Source organism: Coregonus lavaretus (genome assembly GCF_964263955.1).
Source record: "Coregonus lavaretus genome assembly, chromosome: 24".
Taxonomy (NCBI): domain Eukaryota; kingdom Metazoa; phylum Chordata; class Actinopteri; order Salmoniformes; family Salmonidae; genus Coregonus; species Coregonus lavaretus.
This window is the reverse complement of record NC_140011.1, coordinates 24,715,392-24,741,344: the sequence shown is the minus strand read 5'-3', so window position 1 is coordinate 24,741,344 and position 25,953 is coordinate 24,715,392. Positions and strand designations below refer to the sequence as shown.

The following is a 25,953-nucleotide window of genomic DNA, read 5'->3' as shown; positions in this document are numbered from 1 at the left end:
GCTTATGTGTGTCTGTGGCCCCGGGTAGCCTCGACCGACGCATGCTAAGCACGCCTTTATGAATCCATCATCAGAGTTGGAGACTTTTATGTTGCGCTGTTCGGAGGAGATCTCAGAGAGGCAATAAATTAGTCTTCAGAGGGTCCAGGGTGCTGCAGCCCGCCTTCCCAGGGACCATCGCTGTGATGTGCATTTGATAGCAGCACTTTGTTGTCCTTGGGTATCATTTCCCTGATCCCTCTACCTCTTGTCTCCACATCTTGAAATCAAGTTAGATGGGCGCAGCGTGCTTTGAAACCAAACAGGCCCCAGATGCAAGCGAAGAAGGGACACTTTGATTATCACACCGTGTTTCTCTCCTCTGAGCTCTCTCAACTTTTGTTTGGTGTTTTATGTTTGTGGCCCTGTCTCACCGTTTTTCCACCTTGTTTATTTTGGTAAGCGGGCCTCTGCAGCTGTGCAAGACACAGATAGGTAATTGGTGCTTATGTTAAAAGTGCACTATGCAGAAATCGCACCGCCATTTCCTTGTTGCTAAAATTCTAATAGTTCGCCTAATTTCAGTTTACGTGACAAAACAAGCAATTTCTATGTGAATTTGGTCGGGTCGCCCAAATAGCGAGAGTATATTGAAAGGGATGATGTATTCAAGCTTCAGGTAGTAGGAGATTCCTGTGCAACCGGTTGCAACTTCCCTTCTTTCCCACCATCTGCCTTCAGAAACATGGAGGTCAAGCCAAACGAGAGAGAGGGAGAGAGAGAGCTTACTACATGGTGAAACTTGGAAGCATAGGGAGAGAGAGAGAGAACGAGTACCACTCTGTAGCAGTGTTGTCAGCGTCAAGGCACCCCCTCCAGTCTTGTTGTTCCCAGATAAGGGCTCCATTTACGTCGGCATTACGTCTGCGGGCACACCTCGGCGCAGCCAACTGGGCTAATTGGCGGGCTAGATAAGGCTTCCACCTGCTGGGAGTTTGGTTTACATTTGATGTACTCCAAGGTTGTCAGGCCTTAAGGTTTCCTGACATAGCTTTGCTTGTCTCTCTCACTCTCTCAATTCAATTCAATTCAAAGGGCTTTATTGGCATGGGAAACATATGTTTACATTGCCAAAGCAAGTGAAATAGATAATAAACAAAAGTGAAATAAACAACAGAACAACGGAAGCAGAGGCTTCCAAGTTTCACCATGTAGTAATCTCTCTCTCTCTCTCTCTCTCTCTCTCTCTCTCTCTCTCTCTCTCTCTCCCTCGCTCGCTCTCTCGCTCTCTCTCTCTCTCTCTCTCTCTCTGTCTCTCTCTCTCTCTCTCTCTCTCTCTCTCTCTCTCTCTCTCTCTCTCTCTCTCTCTCTCTCTCTCTCTCTGTCTCTCTCTCTCTCTCTCTCTCTCTGTCTCTGTCTCTGTCTCTCTCTCTCTGTCTCTCTCCCTTCACTGTAATGTTTGAGAGGGATGTTCAGTTGGGGAGTCCACAGTCACCTCCTTCTTCTTTGCTATATCACAAGAGAAGGAGGAACATGTCAATCCTTTCCTTTGGAAATGTTGCCAACAGAGTAGGAGTAGACTGTAGCTGAATGGACTGGAGTAAGTTCACAGAGTTTTAATCATTGCAATGTTAGTAGAGTAATGAGTTTATTCATTATGGTTGATGACTTATGTTATCTTAATAAATGTGGTATCTTGAAGCTCTACATACCGGTACATAGTTATATAGTTTAGTGGTTGCAATATCTATTAACTCAAATATGTTTTAATGTAGAGCAGAGGTAAAACTGTGAGTAAGCTCCATTTTTTAATCTAAATGACAAGATGAACATACAAAGAATTACAGCAGAAGATTTACAGCAAGGTGCAGGAGTTTAACATAGAAAACAAATGGATACATCAAAAACAGTATGAAATGTAAATGAAAAGGAAAAACCCAGACTTCAGACAAAACAACTAAGCCCCCCCACCCCACTTCTTCCCACCCAGTCCTCCCCCTCCTCCCCACCCATACCCCCCCCACCAACCCCCTCCCCCACACCCCGTATCTTCCCACCCATCCCCCTTATCTCCTTCCTTGTGTTCATATCTACCTCCCCTCTAAATGTCTCCCTCATCACAGACATGCTGACACAGAACCAAGTCATATAACATGACAGACAGGCAATATGACAGGAAGTAAATCCCTAGCACCTCTATCATGGGTGATAACTTTATACCTTCACCATATCCCAAAAAGCTATTGCCTTAAGTGAATGTAGTAAAAGGCTGTCTGACGATTCAGCAATACGAGTCAATATAGCATTTCACATCATATTTACCTTGCATGGCATACTATCCTCTTACAGGCATACAGTGAGGGAAAAAAGTATTTGATCCCCTGCTGATTTTGTACGTTTGCCCACTGACAAAGACATGATCAGTCTATAATTTTAATGGTAGGTTTATTTGAACAGTGAGAGACAGAATAACAACAAAAAAATCCAGAATAACGCATGTAAAAAATGTTATAAATTGATTTACATTTGAATGAGGGAAATACGTATTTGACCCCTCTACAAAACATGACTTAGTACTTGGTGGCAAAACCCTTGTTGGCAATCACAGAGGTCAGATGTTTCTTGTAGTTGGCCACCAGGTTTGCACACATCTCAGGAGGGATTTTGTCCCACTCCTCTTTGCAGATCTTCTCCAAGTCATTAAGGTTTCGAGCCTGACGTTTGGCAACTCGAACCTTCAGCTCCCTCCACAGATTTTCTATGGGATTAAGGTCTGGTGACTGGCTAGGCCACTCCAGGACCTTAATGTGCTTCTTCTTGAGCCACTCCTTTGTTGCCTTGGCCGTGTGTTTTGGGTCATTGTCATGCTGGAATACCCATCCACGACCCATTTTCAATGCCCTGGCTGAGGGAAGGAGGTTCTCACCCAAGATTTGACGGTACATGGCCCCGTCCATCGTCCCTTTGATGCGGTGAAGTTGTCCTGTCCCCTTAGCAGAAAAACACACCCAAAGCATAATGTTTCCACCTCCATGTTTGACGGTGGGGATGGTGTTCTTGGGGTCATAGGCAGCATTCCTCCTCCTCCAAACATGGCGAGTTGAGTTGATAACAAAGAGCTCGATTTGGTCTCATCTGACAACAACACTTTCACCCAGTTCTCCTCTGAATCATTCAGATATTCATTGGCAAACTTCAGACGGGCCTGTATATGTGCTTTCTTGAGCAGGGGGACCTTGCAGGCGCTGCAGGATTTCAGTTCTTCACGGCGTAGTGTGTTACCAATTGTTTTCTTGGTGACTATGGTCCCAGCTGCCTTGAGATCATTGACAAGATCCTCCCGTGTAGTTCTGGGCTGCTTTCTCACCGTTCTCATGATCATTGCAACTACAAGAGGTGAGATCTTGCATGGAGCACCAGGCCGAGGGAGATTGACAGTTATTTTGTGTTTCTTCCATTTGCGAATAATCGCACCAACTGTTATCACCTTCTCACCAAGCTGCTTGGCGATGGTCTTGTAGCCCATTCCAGCCTTGTGTAGGTCTACAATCTTGTCCCTGACATCCTTGGAGAGCTCTTTGGTCTTGGCCATGGTGGAAAGTTTGGAATCTGATTGATTGATTGCTTCTGTGGACAGGTGTCTTTTATACAGGTAACAAGCTGAGATTAGGAGCACTCCCTTTAAGAGTGTGCTCCTAATCTCAGCTCGTTACCTGTATAAAAGACACCTGGGAGCCAGAAATCTTTCTGATTGATAGGGGGTCAAATACTTATTTCCCTCATTAAAATGCAAATCAATTTATAAATTTTTGACATAAGTTTTTCTGTATTTTTTTGTTGTTATTCTGTCTCTCACTGTTCAAATAAACCTACCATTAAAGTTATAGACTGATCATTTCTTTGTCAGTGGGCATACGTACAAAATCAGCAGGGGATCAAATACTTTTTCCCTCACTGTATATCCACAGTAAAACAAGTCCTATATCGACATAACCTGAAAGGCCGCTCAGCAAGAAAGAAACCACTGCTCCAAAACCGCCATAAGACTACGGTTTGCAACTGCACATGGGGACAAAGATCGTACTTTTGGAAGAAATTTCCTCTGGTCTGATGAAACAAAAATAGAACTGTTTGGCCATAATGACCATCGTTATGTTTGGAGGAAAAAGGGGAAGGCTTGCAAACCAAAAAACACCCTTCCAACTGTGAAGCACGGGGGTGGCAGCATCATGCTGTGGGAATGCTTTGCTGCAGGAGGGACTGGTGCACTTCACAAAATAGATGGCATCATGAGGAAGGAAAATTATGAATTATTATATATTGAAGCAACATCTCAAGACATCAGTCAGGAAGTTAAAGCTTGGTCGCAAATGGGTCTTCCAAATGGACAATGACCCCAAGCATACTTACAAAGTTGTGGCAAAATGGCTTAAGGACAACAAATTCAAGGTATTGGAGTGGCCATCACAAAGCCCTGACCTCAATCCTATAGAAAATGTGTGGGCAGAACTGAAAAAGCTTGTGCGAGCAAGGAGGCCTGATTCAGTTACAAACCTGATTCAGTTACACTAGCTCTGTCAGGAGGAATGGGCCAAAATTCACCCCTTATTGTGTGAAGCTTGTGGAAGGCTACCCGAAACATTTGACCCAAGTTAAACAATTTAAAGGCAATGCTACCAAATACTAATTCAGTGTATGTAAACTTCTGACCCACTGGGAATGTGATGAAAGAAATAAAAGCTAAAATAAATCATTCTCTCTACTATTATTCTGACATTTCACATTCTTAAAATAAAGTGGTGATCCTAACTGACCTAAGACAGGGACATTTTACTAGGATTAAATGTCAGGAATTGTGAAAAACTGAGTTTAAATATATTTGGCTATTATTTTCCCCTAACTCTACCACCCCTAATTGGAGTAAACTAATTGACAACAACACTTAGGCTTCTACTTCCAGCTTATACAGTGCTTTCGGAAAGTATTCAGACCCCTTGACTTTTTCCACATTTTGTTACCTGACAGCCTTATTCTAAAATGGATTAAATTAATTATCATCACTCTACACACAATACCCCATAATGACGAAGCAAAAACTGGTTTTTAGATTTTTTTGCAAATCCATTACAAATAAAAAACAGAAATAGCTTATTTATTAAGTATTCAGTCCCTTTGATATGAGACTCAAAGTTGAGCTCAGGTGCATCCTGTTTCCATTGATCATCCTTGAGATGTTTCTACAACTTGATTAGAGTCCACCTGTGGTAAATTGTTGATTGGACATGATTTAGAAAGGCACACACCTGTCTATATAAGGTCCCAAAGTCTACAGTGCATGTCAGAGCATAAACCAAGCCATGAGGTCAAAGGAATTGTCTGTAGAGCTCTGAGACAGGATTGTGTCGAGGCACAGAAAATGTCTGCAGCATTGCAGGTCCCCAAGAACACAGTGGCCTCCATCATTCTTAAATGGAAGAAGTTTGGAACCACCAAGACACTTCCTAGACCTTGCCGCCCAGCCAAACTGAGCAATCAGGGGGAGAAAGGCCTTGGTTAGGGAGGTAACCAAGAACCCAATGGTCACTCTGATAGAACTTCAGATTTCCTCTGTGGAGATGAGAGAGCCTTCCAGAAGGACAAACATCTCTGTAGCACTACACCAATCAGGCCTTTATGGTAGAGTGGCCAGACAGAAGCCACTCTTCAGTAAAAGGCACATGACAGCCCGCTTGGAGTTTGCCAAAAGGCACCTGAAGGACTCTCAGACCATGAGAAACAAGATTCTTTGGTCTGATGAAACCAAGATTGAACTCTTTGGCCTGAATGCCAAGCGTCACGTCTGGAGGAAACCTTGCACCATCCCTACTGTGAGGCGTGGTGGTGACATTATAAAAAACTATTTTTGTTTTGTCATTATGGGATGTTGTGTGTAGATTTATGAGGAAAAAAATTAATGTGATACATTTTAGAATAAGGGTGTAACGTAACCAAATGTGGAATAAGTCAAAGAGTCTGAATACTTTCTGAATGCACTGTACATACAATACACATTTTGTTTGTTTTTAATCCCATCCTTCATCTAGCCTCAACCCCTCCCATCTATCTCTGAAGACCATCCAGTTTTGTTTTCTATTTGCCAGATATTTTTAACTTTGCTGTTTCACAAAAGTTCTGAACCTATATACATTTTACAGACACAGTATATTTTACATGAGTTGTCTTGCTGTATTAAGTCCCACCCTTCAGCTCCACTCAACCCCTCCCATCTATCTCTGAACACCATCCAGTTTTGATTTATTTTTGCCATATATTTTTCAAAATATGCAGAGCTGGGATGGTTGTATCCCCCATATATAACATTCTATTGGTTGCAAGAATTTTGTATAATAATTTCAATAGAAACATTCTAAGTTTTGAATCCAGCGGCGTTTTGTGTATCAGTTCATTAACCATGTGCGGTGGAATTGGTACATCGAAAATCTCTTCCCAACTATTTTTTGTTGGTTTGTTCTTTACTACTCTATTTACTCATGTAAATAGGGCAAAGTTCAGCACCTGTCTCCCAGTGCTTTGGATGGTAATCTAGGGCCAGAGCTGAGTTTCAGAGCCCTGAAATAGAAGTCATCAGAGGCAGGTGTAAATTACAGAAAAAGACAGCAAAACATGATAAACCTGACATGACCCAACCCGGCTGGAGACTTACGAGGTGTTGCCTTTATACTGTAAGCTCTGAAACGCGCTGCCAACTATCCCTCAGAAGAACAACATTTATGTCTTCCACACAGGCGCCATACCAGCCTGTGGGAGAGTACGACCTGACAAAGGCTTTTTGAAAGGCTAGCGAAAGCTTTCTTTCTTTAAACAAAGAACCTGTGTGATATTTCCAACACAGAGTCAATCCTATCATGACAATCTATGTGTTGCTGTTCAATTGGAAAAAGCAACAAAATAGTTGTGATCTAGTTGAATTGGTTTAGCCAGGAGTTGCTGAAATTGCAAAAACAAAGAGGTTGTAAAGACAAAAAAGAATGGATCCCTTGCAAGCAAAGGAGGAAACAACTAAGTGTCTGTCTTTCATCATTTGAATAATATCTGATTTAAGATGTGAAGACCTGAAGACCACACAAGTGACTCCTCATTAGTCTGAGTGAAAACACTACCTGGTTGACCCAACAAGTAGGACGTAGTCTTTCTTTGTTTTTATTAACATGACCAAAGGGGGGTTTATTAAGTGTATGCCCAGGGTTGGGGAGGAACTGATTACATGTAATCCGTTACGGTCACACTTAATTTGGATAGTCCTATATAGATGATGTAATCAGATTAGAGATACCTTTGAAAAACGACATGATTACTTCTTTGATGACTTTTAAATTCCGAAAGGATGTTTACGAGAAAAAACCCCATTGACACCTTTCTGGTTTCTCAATGACATTCAATTCAGCATTGAAAAAAGGCACATGTTTAAGTTTGTTCCACCTGAACAAGTCTGACCACTAGTCAGAGACCACTATGATGACACACCAAATAGGTTTGATGGATCCTTTTTGTCTTCTTCTTCTTCAAGTTTCAAGTTTTTAATGTCACGTGAACAAATACAGTGAAATGCTTTCTTGCAGGCTCTAACCCCAACAAAAACACACAAGATATACAAATAAGAAATAAGAAGAGCACGATAAAGTAAGTAAGCATACTATATACATTGTCAGTTCCAGTACCATATTTACAATGTGCAGGGATACTGGATCGATAGAGGTAGATACAGTGCAATCGGAAAGTATTCAGACCTCTTGACTTTTGTCCACATTTTGTTACGTTACAGCCTTATTCTAAAATGGATTACATTGTTTTTGTCCCTCATCAATCTACACACAATACCCCATAATGACAAACCAAAAAAGACATTTGTGCAAATTTATACAAAATAAAAAAACGTAAATATCACATTTACATACGTTTTCAGACGGGTATTGTGTGTAGCTTGATGAGAAAAATAATGAATTTAATCCATCTTAGAATAAGGCTGTAACATAACAAAATGTGGAAAAAGTGAAGGGGTCTGAGTACTTTCCAAATGCACTGTATGTATAGGGGTAAGGTGAGTAGGCATCAGGATATATGATAAACATAGTAGCAGCAGCATATATTATTATTGTGTGTGTGTGTCTGTGTGTGTAGAGTCAGTATAAATGTATGTGCATGTTATGTGTGTGTGAATAAACGATGGAGTGAGTGTTTGTGTGTGTGTTGGAGTGTCAATGTGCGTGAGTGTGTAGGGCCTTGTATCTTTTCTATAACACCCGGAAATCTGCCCCCTTTATTCTATGTACCCAACGCACTAGAAGACCAGTTCTTAAAGCCTTTAGCCGTATCCTTATTCTAGTCCTCCTCTGTTCCTCTGGTGATGTAGAGGCTAACCCAGGCCCTGCAGCCCTCAGTATCACTCCTACTCCCCAGGCGCTATCATTTGATGACTTCTGTAATCGCAAAAGTCTTGGTTTCTTGCACATAAATATCAGAAGTCTACTTCCTAAGTTTGAGTTATTCACTGCGTTAGCACACTCTGCCAACCCTGATGTTCTAGCAGTGTCTGAATCCTGGCTCAGGAAGGCCACCAAAAATTCTGAAATTTCCATCCCCAACTATAACATTTTCCGTCTAGATAGAACTGCCAAAGGGGGTGGAGTTGCAATCTACTGTAGAGATAGCCTGCAGAGCTCTATCATACTATCCAGGTCTGTGCCCAAACAGTTTGAGCTTCTACTTCTAAAAATCCACCTTTCCAGAAATAAGTCTCTCACTGTTGCCGCTTGCTACAGACCCCCCTCAGCCCCCAGCTGTGCCCTGGACACCATATGTGAATTGATTGCCCCCCATTTATCCTCAGAGTTTGTACTGCTTGGTGACCTAAATTGGGATATGCTTAATACCCCAGCCATCCTACAATCCAAGCTAGATGCCCTCAACCTCACGCAAATTATCAACGAACCTACCAGGTACAACCCTAAATCCGTAAACATGGGTACCCTCATAGATATCATCCTGACTAACATACCCTCTAAATACACCTCAGCTGTCTTCAACCAGGATCTCAGCGATCACTGCCTTATTGCCTGCGTCCGTAACGGGTCCGCGGTCAAACGACCACCCCTCATCACTGTCAAACGCTCCCTAAAACACTTTAGCGAGGAGGCCTTCCTAATTGACCTGGCCCAGGTATCCTGGATGGATATAGATCTCATTCCGTCAGTAGAGGATGCCTGGTTGTTCCTTAAAAGTAATTTCCTCTCAATCTTAAATAAACATGCCCCATTCAAAAAATACAGAACTAAGAACCGATATAGCCCCTGGTTCTCCTCAGACTTGACTGCCCTTGACCAGCACAAAAACATCCTGTGGCATACAGCATTAGCATCAAATAGCCCCCGCGATATGCAACTTTTCAGGGAAGTTAGGAACCAATATACACAAGCAGTCAGGAAAGCAAAGGCTAACTTTTTCAAACAGAAATTTGCATCCTGTAGCACTAACTCCAAAAAGTTTTGGGACACTGTAAAGTCCATGGAGAATAAGAGCACTTCCTCCCAGCTGCCCACTGCACTGAGGCTAGGAAACACTATCACCACCGATAAATCTACAATAATCGAGAATTTCAACAAGCATTTTGCTACAGCTGGCCATGCTTTCCATCTGGCTACCACTAACCCGGCCACCAACTCTGCACCCTCTGCTGCAACTTGCCCATGCCCCCCCCCCCCGCTTCTCCTTCACACAAATTCAGACAGCTGATGTTTTGAAAGCGCTGCAAAATCTGGACCCCTACAAATCAGCTGGGCTAGACAATCTGGACCCTTTCTTTCTAAAACTAGCCGCTGAAATTGTCGCTACCCCTATTACTGGTCTGTTTAACCTCTCTTTCATAACGTCTGAGATCCCCAGAGATTGGAAAGCTGCCGCGGTCATCCCCCTCTTCAAAGGGGGTGACACTCTAGATCCAAACTGCTACAGACCTATATCCATCCTGCCCTGCCTTTCGAAAGTATTCGAAAGCCAAGTTAACAAACAGATCATCGACCATTTCGAATACCACCGTACCTTCTCCGCTATGCAATCCGGTTTCCGAGCTGGTCACGGGTGCACTTCAGCCACGCTCAAGGTCCTAAACGATATTATAACCGCGATTGATAATAGACAGTACTGTGCAGCCGTCTTCATTGACCTGGCCAAGGCTTTCGACTCTGTCAACCACCGCATTCTTATTGGCAGACTAAATAGCCTTGGTTTCTCAAATGACTGCCTCGCCTGGTTCACCAACTACTTCTCAGATAGAGTTCAGTGTGTCAAATCGGAGGGCCTGTTGTCTGGACCTATGGCAGTCTCTATGGGGGTGCCACAGGGTTCAATTCTTGGGCCGACACTTTTCTCCGTGTATATCAATGATGTCGCTCTTGCTGCTGGTGACTCTCAGATTCACCTCTACGCAGACGACACCATTTTGTATACATCTGGCCCTTCATTGGACACTGTGTTAACAAACCTCCAAACGAGCTTCAATGCCATACAACAATCCTTCAGTAGCCTCCAACTGCTCTTAAACACTAGTAAAACTAAATGCATGCTTTTCAATCGAACGCTGCTGGCACCCGCCCACCCGACTAGAATCACCACTCTCGACGGGTCTGACCTAGAGTATGTGGACAACTACAAATACCTAGGTGTCTGGTTAGACTGTAAACTCAACTTCCAGACTCACATAAAGAATCTCCAATCCAAAGTTAAATCTAGAATCGGCTTCCTATTTCGCAATAAAGCCTCCTTCACTCATGCTGCCAAACATGCCCTCGTAAAACTGACTATCCTACCGATCCTTGACTTCGGCGATGTAATTTACAAAATAGCCTCCAACACTCTACTCAGCAAATTGGATGTAGTCTATCACAGTGCCATCCGTTTTGTCTCCAAAGCCCCATACACTACCCACCACTGTGACCTGTACGCTCTTGTTGGCTGGTCCTCACTACATGTTCGTCGTCAAACCCACTGGCTCCAGGCCATCTATAAATCACTGCTAGGCAAATCCCCGCCTTATCTTAGCTCATTGGTCACCATAGCAGCACCCACCCGTAGTCTGCGCTCCAGCAGGTATATCTCACTGGTCATTCCCAAAGCCAACACCTCCTTTGGCCGCCATTCCTTCCAGTTCTCTGCTGCCAATGACTGGAACGAATTGCAAAAATCTCTGAAGCTGGAGACTCTTATCTCCCTCAATAACTTTAAGCATCAGTTGTCAGAGCACCTTACCGATCACTGCACCTGTACACAGCCCATCCGAAATTAGCCCACCCAACTACCTCATCCCTATATTGTTATTTATTTTGCTCTTTTGCACCCCAGTATCTCTATTTGCACATAATCTCTTGCACATCTAGCATTCCAGTGTTAATACTATTGTAATTATTCTGCACTATAGCCTATTTATTGCCTTACCTCCATAACTTGCTACATTTGCACACACTGTATATATATTTTCTGTTGTATTTCTGACTTTATGTTTTTTTTTTACCCCATATGTAACTCTGTTGTTTTTATTGCACTACTTTGCTTTATCTTGGCCAGGTCGCAGTTGTAAATGAGAACCTGTTCTCAACTGGCTTACCTGGTTAAATAAAGGTGAAATAAAAAAAATAAAAAAATAAAAAAATGTGCATAGAGACAGTGCAAAAATATAAAATAAAATACAAGGGTCAACTCAGATAGTCCATGTAGCCATTTTGTTAGCTATTTAGTTAGATATTTAGCAGTCTTATGGCTTAGGGATAGAAGCTGTTCAGGAGCCTGTTGGTGTGAGACTTGATTCACCGGTACCGCTTGCCGTGCGGAATCAGTCTATGGCTTGGGTGGCTGGAGTCTTTAACGATTTTGCACACCGCCTGATATAAAGGTCCTGCATGGCAGGGAGCTCAGCCCCAGTGATGTACTGGGCTGACTGCACCACTTCTGTAGCACCATTTTCATGCCTTTTAAGGGAAAATAAATCAGATTACGTAACTGAGTTTGGGTAATCCAAAAGTTACATTACTGATTACAATTCTGAACAGGTAGCTAGTAACTGTAACATATTACATTTAGAAAGTAACCTACCAACCCTGCTCATGTCAAGTCCAAACCATTTGCTTGTACCGAAAACCTGAATGAGCAATCCATTTATTGGTGCAAATTACATTTTCAACATTTCCTTTTTTGTTCTCAGGCATGTCATTTATTGGGTGATTTCATGTTAGTCACTTAAAATCACCCAATCACAAACTGTGTAGACTCTGAGCTTTAGTTAAGATATAGTTAGAACATGCATATGGCACTGCTACAGTAGTATAATCATATTTCTGCTCAAACTTCCAGTGATATGTGCAGGTGCCAGGAGCCCGTTTATAAAGTGAACCTGTAATTGATAGAAAAGGGAGTAGAAAAAGTATATTACGTTTGTTAGCGCGGTGTGTCCTTTCTTACAGACCTGACCCGAGATTTTAAATCGAAGTCGTAAATTTGTTTTGTGGCTGTAAATTCTTGGGTCACTCAGGAATTATATTCACCTGGTGCATTTGATTGATTTGTGGACCGGCTCAACTGATCTCGGCCCAACGTCTGATGTCATCGACCATGAATCCCTAGGCTGCCTGGCTTCCTCTCTGCCTAGCATGCCAGAAATACTGCCATAATTGCTCTCTTTCTTTCTCTTCCCTACCCCCGTCTCTCTCTCTCTACCTCTCTCACCCCTTCCCTTTTTCTCTTTCTGTCTCCTCTCATCTTTCTCTCTCCCTCTCTCTATTACTCTCTCTCTCCCCTCTCTCTCTCACTCCTGTCTCATCAAATTAGAAGGCAACCGTTACTTTATGGCGGCATTGCTAATTCACACAAATATCCATCCACCGTTTGTTCGCCTCATTATTTGTTGAGCTTTCAAAATGATAGCACAGGGACAAAACCATGGGACTACAGTTGAAGTCGGCAGTTTACATACACCTTAGCCAAATACATTTAAACTCATTTTTTCACAATTCCTGACATTTAATCCTAGTAAAAAATGCCCTTTCTTGGGTCAGTTAGGATCACCACTTTATTTTAAGAATGTGAAATGTCATAATAATAGTAGAGAGAATTATTTATTTCAGCTTTTATTTCTTTCATCACATTCCCAGTGGGTCAGAAGTTTACATACACTCAATTAGTATTTGGTAGCATTGTCTTAAAATTGTTTAACTTGTGTCAAACATTTCGGGTAGCCTTACACAAGCTTCCCACAATAAATTGGGTGAATTTTGGGCCATTCCTCCTGACAGAGCTGGTGTAACTGAGTCAGGTTTGCAGGCCTCCTTGCGCGCACACGCTTTTTCAGTTCTGCCGACAAATTTTACATAGGATTGAGGTCAGGGCTTTGTGATGGCCACTCCAATACTTTGACTTTGTTGGAAGTATGCTTGGGGTCATTGTCCATTTGGAAGACCCATTTGTGACCAAGCTTTAACTTCCTGACTGATGTCTTGAGATGTTGCTTCAATATATCCACATAATTTTCTTTCCTCATGATGCCATCTATTTTGTGAAGTGCACCAGTCCCACCTGCAGCAAAGCACCCCCACTGCATGATGCTGCCACCCATGTTCTTCAAGGTTGGGATGGTGTTCTTTGGCTTGCAAGCCTTCCCCTTTTTCCTCCAAACATAACGATGGTCATTATGGCCAAACAGTTCTATTTTTGTTTCATCAGACCAGAGGACATTTCTCCCAAAAGTACGATCTTTGTCCCCATGTGCAGTTGCAAACCATAGTCTGGCTTTTTTATGGCGGTTTTGGAGCAGTGGCTTCTTCCTTGCTGAGTGTTCTTTCAGGTTATGTCGATATAGGACTCATTTTACTGTGGATATAGATACTTTTGTACCTGTTTCCTCCAGCATCTTCACAAGGTCCTTTGCTGTTGTTCTGGGATTGATTTGCACTTTTCGCACCAAAGTACGTTCATCTCTAGGAGACAGAACGCATCTCCTTCCTGAGAGGTATGATGGCTGCGTGGTCCCATGGTGTTTATACTTGCATACTATTGTTTGTACAGATGAACGTGGTACCTTCAGGCATTTGGAAATTGCTCCCAAGGATGAACCAGACTTGTGGAGGTCTACAATTTTTTTTCTGAGGTCTTGGCTGATTTATTTTGATTTTCCCATGATGTTAAGCAAAGAGGCACTGAGTTTGAAGGTAGGCCTTTAAATACATCCACAGGTACACCTCCAATTGACTAAAATTATAGTGGGGAAAAAAGTATTTAGTCAGCCACCAATTGTGCAAGTTCTCCCACTTAAAAAGATGAGAGAGGCCTGTAATTGTCATCATAGGTACACGTCAACTATGACAGACAAATTGAGAAAAAAAATCCTGAAAATCACATTGTAGGATTTTTTTTGAATTTATTTGCAAATTATGGTGGAAAATAAGTATTTGGTCACCTACAAACAAGCAAGATTTCTGGCTCTCACAGACCTGTAACTTCTTCTTTAAGAGGCTCCTCTGTCCTCCACTCGTTACCTGTATTAATGGCACCTGTTTGAACTTGTTATCAGTATAAAAGACACCTGTCCACAACCTCAAACAGTCACACTCCAAACTCCACAATGGCCAAGACCAAAGAGCTGTCAAAGGACACCAGAAACAAAATTGTAGACCTGCACCAGGCTGGGAAGACTGAATCTGCAATAGGTAAGCAGCTTGGTTTGAAGAAATCAACTGTGGGAGCAATTATTAGGAAATGGAAGACATACAAGACCACTGATAATCTCCCTCGATCTGGGGCTCCACGCAAGATCTCACCCCGTGGGGTCAAAATGATCACAAGAACGGTGAGCAAAAATCCCAGAACCACACAGGGGGACCTAGTGAATGACCTGCAGAGAGCTGGGACCAAAGTAACAAAGCCTACCATCAGTAACACACTACGCCGCCAGGGACTCAAATCCTGCAGTGCCAGACGTGTCCCCCTGCTTAAGCCAGTACATGTCCAGGCCCGTCTGAAGTTTGCTAGAGTGCATTTGGATGATCCAGAAGAGGATTGGGAGAATGTCATTTGGTCAGATGAAACCAAAATAGAACTTTTTGGTAAAAACTCAACTCGTCGTGTTTGGAGGACAAAGAATGCTGAGTTGCATCCAAAGAACACCATACCTACTGTGAAGCATGGGGGTGGAAACATCATGCTTTGGGGCTGTTTTTCTGCAAAGGGACCAGGACGACTGATCCGTGTAAAGGAAAGAATTAATGGGGCCATGCATCGTGAGATGGAACCTCCTTCCATCAGCAAGGGCATTGAAGATGAAACGTGTCTGGGTCTTTCAGCATGACAATGATCCCAAACACACCGCCCGGGCAACGAAGGAGTGGCTTCGTAAGAAGCATTTCAAGGTCCTGGAGTGGCCTAGCCAGTCTCCAGATCTCAACCCCATAGAAAATCTTTGGAGGGAGTTGAAAGTCCGTGTTGCCCAGCGACAGCCCCAAAACATCACTGCTCTAGAGGAGATCTGCATGGAGCAATGGGCCAAAATACCAGCAACAGTGTGTGAAAACCTTGTGAAGACTTACAGAAAACGTTTGACCTGTGTCATTGCCAACAAAGGGTATATAACAAAGTATTGAGCAACTTTTGTTATTGACCAAATACTTATTTTCCACCATAATTTGCAAATAAATTCATTAAAAATCCTACAATGTGATTTTCTAGATTTATTTTTCTCATTTTGTCTGTCATAGTTGACGTGTACCTATGAAGAAAATTACAGGCCTCTCTCATCTTTTTAAGTGGGAGAACTTGCACAATTGGTGGCTGACTAAATACTTTTTTCCCACACTGTATAGGTGAGAAGACAACAGTAGAGGTGAGAAGGGTATAACGTGGCAACAACTCAACAGACTTTCACTCTCTGAGGGTGATGTACAGGTCATAGGGCAACGGCAATACTTACCACAGAGAAGTGAACAACAGAACAAAAACGAATACATCTGTCTTTTATCCTGTTCTATCTTTAATTTCCACCTTGTTGTTTAGCCTACTTTTCATTTCACTCTTGGAATGGTGCCATATTAAATCTGGGCCTGTATTAATAAAGCGTCTCAGAGTAGGAGTGCTGATCTAGGATCAGTTCTGCTTTTTAGATCATAATGAATAAGATTACATGGACAGTGGGGACATGATCCTAGATCAGCACTCCTACTCTGAGAGGCTTTATGAATACGGGCCCAGGTCCAAAGTATTTTAGGTTGGGGGATCTTACTTGTAGAGGCTGTCGGGTTCCAGGCACTTGAAGACCAGCGAGTAGAGCACAGAGTGAGGATGGTCTCCGTTCCTCCGACCCGCCACCACACAGGACGAACCCAAACCTGAGAACAGGTCATCCACCAGACTTAACACCTCACCTACAGGAGATGGAGGGAGGGGGGGGGGAGAGAGAGAGAGAGAGAGAGAGAGAGAGAGAGAGAGAGAGAGAGAGAGAGAGAGAGAGAGAGAGAGAGAGAGAGAGAGAGAGAGAGAGAGAGAGAGAGAGAGAGAGAGAGAGAGAGAGAAAGTGAGAGCGAGAGAGAGAGAGCGAGAGAGAGAGAGAGAGAGAGAGAGAGAGAGAGAGAGAGAGAGAGAGAGTGAGAGCGAGAGAGAGAGAGAGAGCGAGAGAGAGAAAGAAGATGTAGAATGAGAGAAAGTGAGTGAATAGATGTATGGCGAGGAAGAGAAAGAGAAGGAGGGAGAGACAATCACAGGGTTAATACACTTACTGTACATTGACCAGGTTGGAACCCATGTCCTGTTCCTCTTAAATAAAGTGCCAAATCTACTAGAAAGGCCACAAGTGTGCTGTTTTGTCCTAACATGCACTCTCACCTATTGTTCTTCAGTGATACGTTTTACAAAACAAACACATGCCAAGCTAGCCTTGGGTCACATGGCACGTTTCAACAGAAAACAGACATAAGTGCAAAGAAAAGTCATGAATGAAGTTTTAAGAGGGAGATTCTTTCCAGCATCGATCCTGCCACTTGGCGCTTAATTGTGTTCTAAGTCAGACTTCTTCTGGCAGCCGGCCCTACACGGTACATTATAGAACCGTAAGAAAAAATGACTTTTCTACTTTATGGCCACATGGTACTGTTACAATGATATCTCACTGAGAACCCCTGTGTCACACAAACACCAGTTCACAAGTTGTGAAATATCTTTCATGTCAGCTTACAGGAAAATAATGACACACTTGTTCATTCAGACATGCACCAAACCGTTTCCAGCACTCAGAGGGGTTGTGGAAAAAAGAGAGAGCTGTCGAAACAGTTTAAAAGCTCTAAAATGTTGGGGATTTCAAATGATTTCTACAAGACGTAAAGGGAGCTTAGCTTCAGCTTATGACATGCAGGCCAACTTATAAACACAGGGTATATGTCAGTACAGTGGAGCAGGAGGGGATGGTAAGGAGGGCTTGCAAAAGAGAGGAGGAAAGAAGAAGTAAACAAATGAAAGATTTGACATGTTCCCAGAAAGGGGTCTGTGTATAGTAGGTTTCCCAAACACATTCCTATACTTCGAGTCTCTCTGTGCCAGGTTTACTATTTCGAAGGTTTTCTCTTTCTAAACATGCAATGCAAATTGGACCTTTATTTATTCACAGGAGGAGAGCCAGCAGAACAAGTACACTATAGGTTGTTTTTTTCTGCTGGACTGAAATCCTCTTTTGAGAAACATGCTAAAATATGCCTAACTGGAATTTTCTTGGAATTTTCTTGATCCTCCACCGATATAATTGATGATTTACTTGAAAGTTTATGTTATGCTTGTGTAAATTCTCTCTCTGGGATTAATTACTTTACGTATATTCAGTCCACATGTTGTAAATTAAAGCGTAAATACGAGCAGTCTTTGCACATTCATAGTAAATTAACTCCAACTACAAAATCTATGGTGGCATCCACCAGCACACTCAGTAAACAATACATTTCCAGATCCTTCTTTGAAAAATCCATGTTAACCCAACCAAAAATGAAATATGAGAGCACATCGACACTAGTTCAAACACACTGTGCTTACACATCACAGGCTTTGTCCATAAAGGCTGATACCTTGTTTAATAAGAACACCTGGCAAAAAGAACACTTAAAATGACATATACCTCTCTAAGCGGATGGTGCTCGGCACACAGTAATTTACTGTCCCGAAACCATGTAAAAGTGTTTACATGCTTCACCATTTTTTAAATGGAGGATGGGATGGGTAAGTAAGGGAAGCTATATTGTCTTAGCATAGCCGAGCAGTCCCTTCGAACCTGGGGTCGTAGCTGCAGCTTCTTCAGGCGGAGTCAACATGGACCTTATGATTCCACCGTATGTGTGGCCTTGGCCCGCATACCACCAAGCTGATACTGCTGCTCAAGATTTGTGGAACAGATCTGGGACCGGTTTCCCAAAAGCATCTTAAGGCTATGTTCATAGCTAGACCCTTCGAAGGAGCATCGTTAGATCTCTGAGCTGTTTCTCAAAACCATCGTTAATAAAGTTGCTCTTGAAAACGCTCTTTGTTAGACCACAGCTAAGTACGTCATTAGATGCTTTTTTGCCCTTCCGCGTCACTTTATACACAGAATATATCAGCTTAACACAAAATCAAGTTGTTTATCTGTCTTTCTGTGACCACAGATAACTTCAGAACAAATGTGACAGTGAAGGATTCAAAGATGCTTCAAATGAAAACCAAGATTAATGTATTAAAATATAAATACAGTATAGCAGGGTGATTTTATTTGCCCCCCCAAGTTTTCAGATGTTGTTATTTATTGTTGGACATAAAATAATGTAAAAACACCTGCAAATTAGCTCCAGGTGATTTTAATTTAGGAAATCTGTTCCAAAGTATTCCCACACATAATAGAGAGATACTGTATATGTGATCATTTACAAATGTAAGCAAGGTTTGAAATTATTATGTTTTAGTAAAATGGTATGGAGTATCTGCTTGGGCTTCTTGCGGTCCCCTGACCATTCGCTCAATAACAAAATCGACCCGCGGCTGAATCTAGTTGATGATCCCTGCAGTATAGGCACATACAGTATATATTTGAATGATATTGAAATCAATTTCATGTTAATTTAATTTAGTTTTTTAAGCTATTTGTATTTTTGCCTCAATATAGTTAATGATGTGTAATGTCATGCCAAATCTTGATTTAGTGCATTATTATAGAGTAAGCATTAGAATATCCGCCTCAATATTTGTAGCCACACTTGATATCTCTCTAGGAGCTGATCTGTCATCAGTATTGTGGAATAATTTGAATGTTAAGGTAAGATTGTAAAGGGAGAACGCTGATTCAAAAGTAGTGCTTTCTTTCTTTCGATCATATCCATATCGACACATGCCTCAATGACGCACTTAGCAAACGATCTCTCTGCGTGGGGTTTTGGGAAATGCATGTTACATACTCTGCCATTGTAGGAAAGATGCATCATTAAAACACACGTAAACCTAAATTCCATCGCTATCGGGAAACCAGGCCCAGCTCTTCATTCACCGTTCTCCTTTAATTGCTTTTCTCCTTTGTTTTGTTTCGTTAATTGCGATGCGAGCGATGCGATGACAAAGTGTTGTTGGGGGCTACCATAAACTGGAAGAATGATTTGGGGATGTTGAATGGGATAGAATGTGTTTTAGAATGTACTTAGCCTAGCTAGAATGTTAAGTTTTTCATAAAAATTATAACAAAGGCAGGATTACGGAAGCGTTCAGGTTGACCTTTCCTCGGAGTAAATTGCCCCTATCAGACAAACCATAATGATGTATTTAAGATTGACTATTGACCCAATACAGCTTGCCTCAGAATGCCTTTCCAGTCTATACTTCCCTTTCAATGGCACGACTATGAAAGGAATGCCCAGGACAAGCCATAAATCTGCTGCTTCATGTAGGCTAAAAGTAGAAAGAGACAGCGCAGAAAAGGAAGGTTGAGGGGCGAAGGGGGGAGGAGGGAGGAGAGTGCAAGAAGGAGGGAGGGAGGGAGGGAGGGAGGGAGGGAGGGAGGGAGGGAGGGAGGGAAGTCGGAAGTTTAATGTTTCTGGATGTGGTCTGTGAAGGAATAATGTCTTTGTATGTTTTGATAATCAGAATAAATCAGGGGCTGATGCGTGACTTGGTGCAGTCTAGATCAAGGATATCCATTTATAGATGTGTAATTATCACATAATTGTGAGTTGTAAAAAGGCCAAAGACAAACAGCAGGGCTCACGCTCCCGTCTCTCAGGCAGCCTGCCCACCCATGGCTGTCCTGTCCACTCACACAATACTGAACCCCACCAGCAAGTGAGAGAGCTCACTGCACTGAGGCTAACCGCCACAAACACACGTGCACTCTCACAGAGGCAATCACACGTGTACAAACACAGGCATAGGCACGCGCACACACACTTACACACACATGCAAACACACGCACACACACACACACACACAAACACACACACTCTCCACTGGGCACAGACATTAGTTCAACGACTAGATTTGATTTACATTTGGTTGAGTTGAATTCAACGTGAAATCAACCAAAAAAGTCACTATGTCATTGGATTTAGGTTTAAAGTTAGGTGAATAAAAGACCAAATTCCCATTAGTTGATGACTTTTTTCTAATCCAATTTCCACGTTGATTTAACGTCATCACATTGAATAGTTTTGTTGAAATGACCTGGAAACAACGTTGATTCAACCTGTTTTTGCCGAGTGGATCACTCACACAGCCCTAAGATGCTGACCACACTAGGCTGTTGCGTGCGCAAGCGTTGTAAAATAAATGTACACATCCATGTTATTCAATCATTTCATCCAAACTGCTCGCACGCGCCAATGAGTGTCTGCGTAACCAGGCGCTAAAATAGAACTTGGCAATGCAAATAGTCCGGGTAGCCATTTGATTAGCTGTTCAGGAGTCTTATGGCTTGGGGGTAGAAGCTGTTAAGAAGCCTTTTGGACTTAGACTTGGCGCTCCGGTACCGCTTGCCGTGTGGTAGCAGAGAGAACATACTATGACTAGGGTGGCTGGAGTCTTTGACAATATACATTAAGCTGGTTCAGCGTTCTTTTTGATATTTCAACCTGCGTGTCCTGATCGCTTCTGGTGTGGATGGACAAAATTAACGTACGTGCAATGGCGCACACGGACGCATGCACGTGCCCGGTGTAGTCAGCATGTAAGACAAAGATAAGGAGGTTAAAGAAAGGAAGGGACACGTGTGTGGCAGGCAGATAGTTTCCCACCGTCAGGGCTGTGTTTATTCATGCATGGTTAGGTAAACCAACACAGTATTCAACACATACCAGATGGTAACATCGTCAGCGCTCTCTGAGGACATTGCTCTCTAATGACTGGTCAAGACCAGAGGCCTATCTTTAGACTCTTCAGCAGATAACCAGGGAAACAGGAGGACAAGAGAAAAAAAGAGAGACCAGACATGTTTGTATGGGCCCATTCAAAGTACCTTAACACCCTTTCTTCCTGCTAATGGTAGTGAAACATCTCACCAGCTGCAGCCCCTTACCCAGCCCCACATTAAAACTGTCCCGTTCAAAAATCTACCTCTATCCTCAGACTGAGACACTGCCCCCGCCTTATGCCCAGTCTCAGGCCCCTCCCTGTATGCAGCCTAACAATGAACAACCTAACAGCCCCAGCCCTAAACCCAGCCTCTAATCCCAGCTCCAGCCACTCGACCCAGACTCTTTCTCCATCCCCATCCCAAGCCCCCTTTCCTGTACCCCCTTTACCCTCTTGGTTTCTCTCCTGCCTGCCTGTGAGTAGCTAGCCTGGCGCTGGCAGAGGCCTCGTTTACCTTAGCTCACCCCTTTTAGGTAACACCTCAGCCCTGCCAAAACTTCGCTGTCAGCCCACTGTACGAGAAAGTACACAGCGCAGCACGAGCGCTCCTGCCTGCCTTCATTCATTCAGTGCTGCGCAGAGAGGGAAGGGGCGGAGGGAGAAGGAGGGGTGGAGAAGGGAGGGAAAGAAGGAGGGAGGAGGAGTGTAGGTTACGCACCGCTGCTGCTTTTTATTCCAGTCCTGTGGGGTTCCGCGACGGGGGTGCGAAAAAGCAGGCAGCACCACACCACACCACAAGGGAGGGGGAACCTCGCTTTCCTGCGAGCCTACATACCACACGCACGCACACATGCAGGCATGCACACACAGATGGATACAAACTCAAACGTAGATGGATACACGCTCACACACAAGCACACACTCAGATGGATACACCACTCGAAAGTCACACTTGCACTTTCTCCATCTCACACGCACAGATGGTAACACTAAAACACACAGATACTAACTTACACTCTCACATAGACACACACAGCCAGGGATGGTTCTAAAGTGCCTGAATAGAAGGGATACTGCACAGTGAGAGACAACACAGCAGCTAAGAAGGAGAGTATGTAACCTATACAAGGGAGGGAGGGACTTAGGGAGGGAGGGCTTCCCTCTCTCTGAGTAAGGTGGGTTTGGAAGCAGTGGGTCTTTAAGGGCGTGTGTGAGTTACAGGCATTACAGTATGTCTGGGTCACAGACATGGGTATTATGTGGCCTGCCCTCCAAGACACATTCAATTCGCCGCTAACAATACACACAAATGTAACTGCAAATATTGCAAAGAACCACCGCGTCTTGTGGAGATTGTTTTTCATTATTTCCAACTAACCCTCGCCTATGGAGGAGCGGATGACGTCAACTCGGTATGACCTCCACCAACTTTCATCAAGTCCAAAACAGCTCAGGACAGGAATAATAAGGCACAGACGATTATGGAACCTGTTAACATGGAAACGTAATTCATTTGGCCCCCATTTCCAAAACACTTCTTCCACACTCCTGTACGTCACGTAACATTGGATCTGCCTTTGGAAGGCAACTAAACAATATTAGTCCTTTCTTTCATTCACAGGTGGCTGGGTTGGAGAACTCAACATTAATAAGCACAGATCGCAGATCCAAATCCCATCACCGAACACAAACCTAAACGATTGAGGAGGGGAAACTGTCTAACTGGGTAACTGACCTTAGATCAGCGTCTGGTTGGGGCAATGTGTTAGGAGCTTGGAGGGCTTGGGCGGTATACCGTATATAGTGTATACCGGTGTATTTGGAAATAGCCACGGGATGGTTTTACAATACCATCAATACTGTTTAAACTATTTTTGTGAAGTTTCTTAATAAATTTGAATATTTGTAGCTACTTTTTAAGGAAATACCTGCAGCCAACTTGTGCAATACATTAGGAGATAAAGCATATTGCATTCTCCATTTCACCTGTTACATTATCTTTCATTATGAAGCTTACCAGTAGTCCCCAGTCACATGGTGTTTGTTTACAAACACACAACAACGAGAGACCAGAACCTTGTAAGTCACTCACTGTTGTGCAGCAAATGTTTGCCAGCAAAATATCTTAGAACTATTAAGTTAACTGTCTAAAATGTGCTAAATGCGCTGCAGTTGTGCATTTGGTTTGCTAATTTAGTAGCTAGTTATCTAGCTAAGTTGTTAGCATTTTGCAAAATCAAACTTCTCTTGTTAACAGCAGAGAATCCCCCTTCTGGATCAAGAGCCTTGCTTTCTTTTGTTTTGTGCGTGCAGCAAACCGTGAGTAGCATTATTGAGTTACTTGTATAATTTTATGAGCTGAGATGTCTGTCCTGTAAATAGTTTATGTCAGAGACTGTATAAAAAGTTCCCAAATGTGTTCGTTAGCATTTAGCTTGCATTTGCTATTGGATTGTGCATGTACTTGTTAGCATTGCTAACCATTGGATTAGAGAGGCTCAGTGGGGTTTTAAAATAGCGACCCTTGTGTTCAGTGCCAGTATTACAGAATATCCCGGGATGGCACAAGGTCGGTATGAAGGTATGACAAACTGAATACCGCCCAAGCCTAGCTCTAGGATTGTGTGGCCTCCATAGGAGCTCTGGTCTGCTCCCTGTCAACCTGGCTGTCAATACCAAGGCGAAACCAGGCAGAGCTAGCAAAGTTTAGGCCCCCCAAAACTCTATTACGGGAGAAACTATATTGCGTGATCTCTAGTTTACATGGTGATTAAAACCTCATGACAAATGCCATGTGACCTCTCCTTAAAGTAAGCAGAGAGAGGAACAAGTCATCGCTAGGGAACGTGAGGGAGGACGGAGGAGGACGGACTGGGAGACTGGAAACATTTCAGTTCCTCCCACTTCCTGACTCCCCAACCTACCCCACCAATTTTATCTTATTTGTCCCTATATGGGTGAGGGTGTGGTGTGTGGTAGCCTGCTGCTTTGTGTTGGAAGGCCAGACCTCCTCTTAAGAGAGCAGGGCCTGCCTGACATATCATTTCAATTACACTGTTCAATGCAGGCGGAATATAATTGCTCTAGCCATTAGCTCGCTGTGTGTGCCTCCTCGGTCGGTGTGGTGTGTGCGCCCTGGGGTCATTGGGTTCACTCATTTACTTTTTCTTCCCAAAGAGGAGGAGAGGGGAGCCAAACTGGAGAAGTACTGTGACTATAGAGACAAATAGGGAGTCGATGCTTGTTCACTGTCATGTCTGGTTTGAACAGCTGTGGAAATTCACTTGAACTTCAACATTTCGGTAACTCTTGAATTTTGAAAATGTCTGGAATTCTCTTAAATTGTGTTTTTCATTTGAGGTGAGAGTATGTTGGAGTTAACACACATTTCCTACTGGTGTCACATTGCAAAATGGCTTTATTGTTCGCTAAAACATGTTCTTGATGTTTAAGATAAATGTTTCACCCTAACAGGAGAAACCTGGATGCAGGATTTGCTTGAGTAGCATCCTCCTGAGTGTGTAAAAGTTCCATAATGTGTCTCGGCTGACTAAACAGACAGACGGCATCTTTGGGGCATCTCTGGGGCTTGGCCCAGACGTCTCTCCCTCATGTCTGTCCCGCTCTCTAAGACACCCTAAGACAGCCCGACTGGCCCTTAAAAGTACACGGGGAGCTAACATGAATGATATGTATGTCAATCTCTCATGGCTCAAAGTGGAAGAGAGATTGACTTCATCACTACTTGCTTTTGTGAGAAGTGTTGACAAGCTGAATGTACCGAGCTGTCTGTTTAAACTACTAGCACACAGCTCGGACACCCATGCATACCCCATAAGACATGCCACCAGAGATCTCTTCACAATCCCCAAGTCCAGAAGAGACACACACAAAGGTACAGACACATGCATACGCACACAAGCGCTAGCACACACACTCTACACACATATACATTATAATATTGTTGTATAGTGGTATAATACATTTTGTATTGTAGATATGCAGTGGTGTAATAATGTTATATGATGTACTGTTTTATCTTTTGTTTTATATGTAATGTAAGTGCCTTAATGTGTTTGGACCCCAAGAAGGGTAGCTGCTGCCTTTGCAACAGCTAATGGGGATCCCTAATAAATACAAATACCCTGACTAGTTTCAAGTTTTAATGTCACATGCACAAGTACAGTGAAATGCCTTGCAAGCTCCAAACCCAACAATGCAGTAATCAATATCAATGTAGCACTAAAAATAACATGAGGTAGAACAAAAACACACGAGAAATAAAAATAAGAAATAAGAAGAACACGTGAAAGTAAGAAGCTATATACAGGGTCAGTTCCAATAGCATATGTGACCGACCGGCTAGATTCGGTCTTATGTAGCAAAATTTGAAATTGTGTTTTTTACATTAGATAAAAGTAGAGACAGAGCTAGAAAATTGTATATCATACACTACAGTTGAGGAACAATGGGAAGGTGTAAAATAACTTTTGAGAAAATTGAATGTTTTGGTACACATACTGGAGCGCTCTTCTTTGTCTACACCCATTCAGCATCGTTCACACCTTCTTAAGCTTTAGCCCCACCCATCTCTTTAAGGA

The 25,953-nt window shown here is 43.0% G+C and overlaps 1 protein-coding gene across 1 annotated transcript in view; it reads right to left on the bottom strand.

The window, feature by feature from the left end:
- The window catches only part of LOC311099808 (astrotactin-2-like), a gene marked incomplete at both ends in the record, with an annotated part of 71,606 nt that overhangs the window by 17,316 nt on the left and 28,337 nt on the right, over window positions 1–25,953 (bottom strand). Inside the window, one exon of the mRNA XM_084140557.1 lies at window positions 16,292–16,433. Within this exon, the coding sequence (XP_083996683.1) occupies window positions 16,292–16,433 (142 nt within the window). The remainder of the gene's footprint in view (window positions 1–16,291; window positions 16,434–25,953) is intronic.